The following is an 8,010-nucleotide window of genomic DNA, read 5'->3' as shown; positions in this document are numbered from 1 at the left end:
AATTTGTTCTAACTTTTCGGTGTGAGACAAAGTGAAATACACAAATGAAAGAAAAGTTGAAAATTTTCAAATGGGAGGGAAGAGTTATTTTAATGAATTAATTCAACAGTTCATGATTATATTTTAATTCAACAATGAGTGTAGTCCAAATTCAACAGAATAATTTGTATGGGTTGTGATTTGTGAAGATTGACAAGAACAACAAATAGGGCAAAATCAATTACCAGGAAAAAAAATCAGAAGCCTTTTCGATCTATTTATGTAATAACAATGGGGATTATATCATATGCGGAATTTGCAGTATGATCATAATTAATGATACAAGTCTCAATATTTTCTGTTGTAATTCTATTTATGTAATAACATTGGACCATTTGATATTTGTGGCTTCATTACTTCTTCCTCCCAGAATATAAGCCATGTAGAACCCTGAGCTCCATGGTTGATTTGCTAAACGTGTTCCAGCTCAATTTTGCAATTTACTTTTTTCATCACACACAAACAATAATTGATCACAATCTTATCTTAGAATTTTCCAACGATGTCAAAACTTTGCCTGAATATCTAGCACGAGACTCACAGACAGTGTGTATGCATGTATTGATACAAGTTTTAAATAGAACTCACTATTGACAACTGGCTTGAAGGAGATGGTGTCAAAGAACTTAATACATATGGTTAAAATTGTACTTAAGCCATGTGAAACATGTCAGATCGTAACATACAATCACACTTTACAGTCAATGTCCACGATGGCCCACTTTATAGACACTGACCTAATGGTGGTCATTTTTCTTTTGGAGACTCCACTCACCTATCAATACTCAATGAATTAATATTATGCTCACACATAATACCAAGACGTTTTAATCCAATTTATAAGTCGCCCATTTCGTAACTCGACCACAAAGCCGCAACCCATTCAATCCCATACTCGATGAGCTGCACGCAGTGGTGGTTTTGATACCAAATGATACAAGCATAAGGTAAAACTCACCCTTGAAAACTGGCTTGCAAGGAAAGGTGTCCAAAAGTTTATATACACATAATTAAAATTATACTTAAGCCATATGAGACACTTAAGATCGTAACAGTACAACTATCCTTGAATCTATTGATGAACATTAGTCTGTTGAATCACCAATAGTCTCTGCAAGAACACAATCCGTCCTTAAAATGATGAAATCTATTAGCATCCCTCAAAATGATCTCCCTCCCTGTTACTTTCGCCATTAATTTGATTGCAGAATGGCAGTCCCCACAAACCCGAAGATTCTTCATCACTCGAATGGGCATTCCTTCTGGCACCTTTAGGAGTCCATATGCAACAGCCAGTTTCTCACTATGATACCCCAGGCTATGCACCTTCTCTTCTTCATCCACATCATGCAGCACAAAACTGCCATCAGGACAGTACCCAGCTTCTTTTAACAATCCACTTAATCTCTCCAACATTCTCATGATAATTTCCTGCTCAGGGTGGCCCATGCCATCTCCCCCAGTAAACATATGAACTTTCTTCTCCACCTCAATCCAGCTACAGCCGGGTGACTTGCTCACACTCCTTGCTCTCATTCTTTTCCTCAGGTCTGCAACATCACTCCACTTACCTTTGGAAGCATAAATATTTGATAGCAAAATATAAGGCCCGGAATTTTCAGGCTCAAGCTGTACTAGTTTCTTCGCCGCAACTTCAGCCAAATCCAACTTCATGTGGGTTCTACATGCACCTAATAAAGCACCCCAAACAATAGCATCTGCCTCCACAGGCATGTTCTCAATTAAATTCATTGCCTCATTTACCTGGCCTGATCGGCCAAGCAGATCAACCATGCAAGCGTAGTGTGCAGTTCTTGGCTCCACTTGATATTTGGAGTTCATCGACTCAAAAATTTCATGCCCTTCTTTAACCTTTCCGGTGTAGCTACATGCCGAAAGAACTCCGACAAAGGTGACATCATCTGGCAAAATGTTCAAAGAGCACATCTCATGGAAAACCTGCAAAGCTTCCTCTCCTAAACCATGTTGGGCATAACCTGTAATGATAGAATTCCACATAACAATATCCTTGGGAGCAAACCTGTCAAACACCAGCTTTGCATTCACAAGGTTGCCACATTTAACATACACTGTGATCAAAACCGAGGCAACATACACATCAAGATCAAATTTGGATCTCACCAACTGGGCATGTACCTGTTTACCGTGATCAAGACTTGCCAGGCTGGCACAAATACAAAGAACACTGATCAAAGAAGGAACGTTTGGCCTAAATCCTTCTCTTTGCATCATATCAAATAAATTAAGAGCTTCCAATTCAAATCCTTTCCTTTCATAAGCCTTTATCATTGCACTCCACGTCCCATCATCTTTCTCCTTCATTTGGTCAAACACCCACCTTGCTTTAGCTACCTCCCCATTATGGCCAAATCCAAGGATCATTGCATTACAAACAACAATTGACTTCACTGGCATTGCATCAAAAAGCTCTGAAGCTTCTTTTATCCGCCCACATTGAATGTACCCCATCAGCATCGCTGTCCATGACACCTCATTTTTCTCTGGCATCACTTCAAAAAGCTTCCTAGCAACATCGACCCGCTGGTTATGAACATACCCAGAAATCATTGCTGTCCAAGTAATCACGTTCCTACGTGGCATCTCATCAAAAATCTCACGAGCTTCAGCCAGCCGGCCTTCCTGACAATACCCTCCAATCATGCTAGTCCTCGCCACCACATCCTTCTCGGGCATCATATCAAAAAGCTGACGAGCCTCATCAACCCGACCCTCTTGAATTAGACCACCTAACATCACCGTCCAGGACACAACATTCTTTTCAGGAATTTGCCAAAAGAGTGTTTCCGCCTCTGAAATCATACCCTCCTGAAGATATCCCCTAACCATAACTGTCCATGAAACAACATTCCTTTCAGGCATCATATCAAATATATTTTTAGCTTCAGTGACCATCCCATTCTTTATATACCCCGATATCAATCCGTTCCAAGATACAGTATTCCTCTCCGGCATTCTATCAAACAAAATCCGGGCTTCACGGGGCTGAGAATTTTGGAAATACCCGGCAACAATTGAGTTCCAAACGACAATGCTTTTATCATGCATTTGATCAAACAGCCTCCTGGCATTCTCGATTTGACCGATACGGGCATACCGAGAAATTTGCGAAGTGGAGGAAATTGCAACACTTGTACAGTATATTCGATATGGGATTAACCTAAACTGCATTGATTAACTAGAATCTGAATCGCCTAGATGAAAAAGACACCAAATTTCAGAACTTTTGTTCGGTAATTTTTCAATTTCTTGAATACCCACAAATCAAATATGGCTGAAAATGGTGCAACAGTAATAAAGTAAGAATTGTGGTTCAGAATTTTGAAGATTAAGACTGGGACTTTTTGATAGACGCAAAAAGCACGAAAGATAATAATACCGAGTTGTGGAGCGCGGGAAACTCCCTAAGAGGCCTAGAGGGGCGGCACCTGGCCTTTACACTATGATGACCGAGAAGTGTTGCGGCGAGTGGGCGACCATTGACAAGTTTCGTCATAAGAAATGTTTTTGCTTAAAGGTCTATAATGTCATTAACCACAGTGCTTTTTTTTTCTTTTTTTTTTTTTAATCAAAGAGGGAAAGGAGAAGGGATTGCAAAGGGATCTTTCCCGCTCTTAATCTAAAGGAGGAAAGAAAAGGGGAACAAATGAGAATGCTTTTAAATACATTGTAAGAAACGGCTAGTTAAGTCGTCATACAAAAGACCATAAGTTGGATAGCCCGTATGATTTTATTTTATTTATTTATTTATTTTTTTTCGCCGAACTTCTTTATATCTACATGGAAATTGAAACTTATTTTGTGAAAAAAACATATTGGTTTGGGGGATTGAAGGCCATGCTACCAATTTTTCAGCACTACCCTTTTAGCAGGGCTAGGGTCAGGCTATGACTCAACGCAACATTAAGGACAGCCTATGGTCTTCTCACGCTTTGCACGGAACCGTCTAGACAACAGACAATTCCAACCTCCGGCCATCCCTTCCAACCCTTTTTGCTTAGAAAAATAAAATATAGCATAGCTTTATTTAACTATTTATATCAAACAATGCAGTTGGTAATATGGAGGCAACTCTTCCACACTTTTCTGCTTGACATTGACCAAAACCTTCCCTTTTACAAAGTTAATCATGCATGTTTCATCGTTACAATGAACTTCATGGCTTGCGCACTAAGGAATTATTTCCCTAAACGGTCAAGCACGACAAAAGAAATCAAACGTGGTACGTGGTGTAGAATAAGCTGTGGAAAGCACTTTTGATGCTACAAAGGAATTTGCAGCTTCTGTGTAATGGATCCCATCCCAGTTTACGAGCTTGGATCCTTCCTCGCAGACCTGATAGCCAGGCTGACCACATGTCACCCTTATATTGTAATTGTATGGAGGACCTCCATTGCCGCAACATGCCATTAGTGGACTTGAGAAACCTACAATAGAGACCATTGTTGTACAGTTTATCATATTTCAATACAGTCAAAATGCAGCCTTAAAGGCCTTTGTCTGTCTCTTCTTGTCTCTCCGTTCCCGCTCTCTTTCATATTGTATATCCAATTATATATATATTTCTACATAATGGGACCCCTGACTTTTCTCATTACTAGTATATATCAGTTCTCCAATCACGTTACAAATTCTGCAAATTAAGTTATGTGAACTTGCAGTAGATTAGGCTATGTGATCAGGAAGGATTGGATTGGTGTTCAATTTTCAAAATCATAAGAACAAAAGCAATTGGTGAAGGAGAAAACACTATAAACAATGAGCTTACCGTATTGGGCGGAGTTGGCGATGAGATCATACTTGATGGCATATATATCTACATAGACTATATTGGCATCCCTCAGTTCAGATCTCATCTCTACGCATAAATGGCGCAGTCCTTCATTGAATAATTCTGCAGCAGAATTGTAGCTTGAAAGGCATCCATGCGGATCCAAATCCTTTTTTTGAACTAATGACAGTTTTTGAGGTAGACAACCCGACGGTCCAGTGTTATGTATCCAAAAGTTCCTGCCACCGTGATCATATAATGTCTGCATTTGGTGTAACCAATTTTCATTTTTTTTTAATAAGTAATCAAAATATCAATAAAAGCGCAATCAAAGTATACAAAAAGTAGACAATTTTATTTTTTTTTCAAAAACGACTATTTAGAAAGAGAAAAAAGAACAAGAAAATCATTAAAACTAATCACCATATGAGCTAAAAACGCAGCTTTCCAAGTTTAAAGAGAATAAAAAAAGGACTCAAGCTCCTCCAATATCCTCCCACGTAACCAAAATATTAGTGTTTGATCAGGACAAGTGCAGGACTAACTTGATTACTGTATGGCCCTAATTTCATACAATACTAACAAAAGAGAACAATTTTTGCAGGAGTATTGTGAAATTTTCTTCATATGATGCCTATGGTTAGAATATTAACTCACCTTGATAGCATTCTTGATTTCTGTAATGATTGATGGGATTCTTTTAATGACTTGCGCATATGTTAAATTCTTGAAGAATGAATCAACAATGTCATTTTGCCCCATATCAATCATGTAAAGAGCATTCTTGAAACCCTCATCATTGATCAAATTTCCCAAACCTATACATAGTCACTACTAAATAAGAATGTAGAAAGCAGAATTGCATACAATTTTTCAATCTTAAACATCTCAATAATTTAGAAACCAATTATAAGAGCATGATTCCTCCCCTACTTGACAAAAATGTGGAAATTAAAGACTCAATGCTCAGTCAAATTTCACTGTTAATTTCACATATTACAACCACATCTATGTGCTAAATTAGAAACGGGTGAAACTATGATAGGATGGTTAAATTTCACCCATTTTCACTTACATTGGTGAAACTTTACAACAAGTCAAGATATTCAACAAGTTAAGAGTGTTTTTTTATACCAGATATAACAAATGAAAAATAATAATTTAAATGCTTTGTTCTGGACAAAATGGGTGCTTTGATTTGGTCCATAGTCCATGCATATACTATTATCCACCATTCAAATTCAAGTAAAACACAATAATCTATTTGGCTCCACTCATTCAATCAAACCCTTTTTTGAATGGTTTTGATCTACAAGTAATTTCATCCATTTATGCGAAAATAGATAGGTTTCATCAATGGTCACATAGCATTGTCCTAATATGGAGGAAAAATGCATATGAGAACCACCACATAAATATTAGACTGGATAAAAGGGCTACAATGTAATTAAATGCAAAGTAAACGAGATATTACCTGTGGTAACAAGTTCAAGGGTGCGTGCCTTGAAATGAAGGAACTGCATGAGCTGAATGTTCAAAGAAAAGGGTACATATTTAGGGAGAGTAGAGGACCCCACAACTGCAAAGTTTGCCCCATTTGTGAATTTGGACCCCAAGGAATCCAGGTATGGGCTCAGATAACTGGTGTTCAAACTCTGGCCTACACAAAAATAAAATGCATATCTTCCTTTAGATATATTATTCATTCAATTATGCATAGTTTTCAGCATTGGATTCCATGTCCCTGACACCCTGTCAGACCGCTTGATGGGTGCTTGTCATTCTGAGGACTAAAAACAAAAACAGGAAATCTCCATGCAGTGATTATTACATAAATTAGACTGGGATTCGATCCTCTGTTTTTTTTTTTCTTTCTCTTTTTATTCTTAATTCTTAAATCCCTTTAAAATAATTTTGGGCTCTCTTTATTAATATGTTTTACAGAGTATTTTTTGTTTTAGTTTGAAAAAGTATTGTGCCATAAATATGTAAAAATAATTTTAAATGTTTTATGATCGAGTCGGTGACCAGAAAAACAGGACAAATCTCTATTCTCTATCACGAGAATTCGACATCAAACGGCAGAGCGGGGACCTCTCACTTAAGGTGGGTCCCAACCAATGAAGACGTTGGGCCCCTTCCTTGCTTATTTCACAGACACACTCGATGAATGATGGATAAACCAGCGTGATGGACGGCTGATATGAAATCAACATTGAAATAGAGGAAAAGGGAGGAGGGGGTCCACTTACACAGGAAGTCGATCAGGAGGCGTCCATCGGAGAGCCTGCCGGTTGATCTGCGGAAGAAGGTACGGCCATTGGGCAAATTGACAGGGAAACCGAGCCCGGCAACGAGTCCGCCCGTGTCGGAGTTGGAGTCGCCGAAGTTGAAGATAACCGGAGGTCTCTTGCACTGACAGAGAACTGGGTGCGGAAGAGAAAGCAAGGGAACAAGCACGAAGAAAAAGAAGGAGAAGTGGGAAAGAGAGTGAGAGACCATTGTGGGAGTGAGGGCGTGAAAGAGAATGAGTGAGTGAGAGGGAGAGCTTCTTTTTTACTTTTTCTGCGCATTTCGACAATGTTTTGTAGTCAGCACGGCACGGGGGAGTGTCGTGATCCTCAGTGTTTTTTTTTTTTTTTTTTTTTTGCATGTCCACGCAAAAATGATGGGGAGATTTCAATTAGTACCTATGATTCATGAGGTATAGTCTCCAACCAATTGAGTTATCCCTTGCCGTAGGGGTGTACAAAACCCACCTGCACCCGAGAACACACCCCGCCCCGCACCAACCCGTCCCGTCAATAACGGATATAAGACATTTCTAAAAAAGTGAGGACCCTAAATATGCCAACCCGTGATTTATGGGGCGGGTTGCGGTATTACATTTTTTCTCACCCGCACACCCGCCCCGCCCCGCCTCGCAATCCCTTTATGCTCGTACCATCAAATTTTTCCCAAAAAAATTATAAGAATCATGACTAGTGTGTGTCTTTGATTTCATCAAATTTTCTCCAAAAAAATTATAAGAGTCACGAATTGCCTAGATTGTGTACCTTTGATTTCATTCAATTTTGCACTATCCATCTCATCTCTATTCTTATTCCATTCTTATATACACTTTCATCTCTACATTCTCACATACACATACCCATTAAATC

At 38.8% G+C, this 8,010-nt stretch overlaps 2 protein-coding genes across 2 annotated transcripts; both read right to left on the bottom strand.

Moving 5' to 3' along the window:
* Positions 1-1,088: 1,088 nt before the first annotated feature.
* LOC133852000 (pentatricopeptide repeat-containing protein At1g56690, mitochondrial-like) lies at positions 1,089-3,556 on the bottom strand. Its single transcript, XM_062288652.1, has one exon. It carries the CDS (start codon positions 3,247-3,249, stop codon positions 1,138-1,140), a length of 2,112 nt encoding a protein of 703 aa, XP_062144636.1. The 5' UTR covers positions 3,250-3,556; the 3' UTR covers positions 1,089-1,137.
* A 584-nt stretch (positions 3,557-4,140) lies between these two features.
* LOC133851798 (GDSL esterase/lipase At1g09390) lies at positions 4,141-7,414 on the bottom strand. The gene is made up of 5 exons (XM_062288377.1): positions 7,102-7,414; positions 6,324-6,509; positions 5,507-5,667; positions 4,847-5,111; positions 4,141-4,505 (listed from the first exon to the last, which is right to left on the bottom strand). The coding sequence occupies exons 1-5, from the start codon at positions 7,349-7,351 to the stop codon at positions 4,273-4,275; spliced, it is 1,095 nt and encodes a 364-aa protein (XP_062144361.1). The 5' UTR covers positions 7,352-7,414; the 3' UTR covers positions 4,141-4,272.
* Positions 7,415-8,010: the final 596 nt, after the last annotated feature.

Source organism: Alnus glutinosa, chromosome 12 (assembly GCF_958979055.1).
Source record: "Alnus glutinosa chromosome 12, dhAlnGlut1.1, whole genome shotgun sequence".
NCBI lineage: Eukaryota > Viridiplantae > Streptophyta > Magnoliopsida > Fagales > Betulaceae > Alnus > Alnus glutinosa.
Note: the sequence above shows the minus strand (reverse complement) of the source record. Positions and strands in the feature narration are given on the sequence as shown.

What these genes read in the sequence shown, in the direction of transcription:
- LOC133851798 (XM_062288377.1), bottom strand. Translation starts at nt 7,351, where the DNA reads ATGGTCTCTCACTCTCTTTCCCACTTCTCCTTCTTTTTCTTCGTGCTT. An exon ending in CCTTGAACTTGTTACCACAG is followed by an intron (nt 5,668 to 6,323) that starts GTAATATCTCGT and finishes GACTATGTATAG; the next exon opens with GTTTGGGAAATTTGATCAAT. An exon ending in CGCCAACTCCGCCCAATACG is followed by an intron (nt 4,506 to 4,846) that starts GTAAGCTCATTG and finishes TCTCTATTGTAG; the next exon opens with GTTTCTCAAGTCCACTAATG.
- LOC133852000 (XM_062288652.1), bottom strand. Translation starts at nt 3,249, where the DNA reads ATGCAGTTTAGGTTAATCCCATATCGAATATACTGTACAAGTGTTGCA.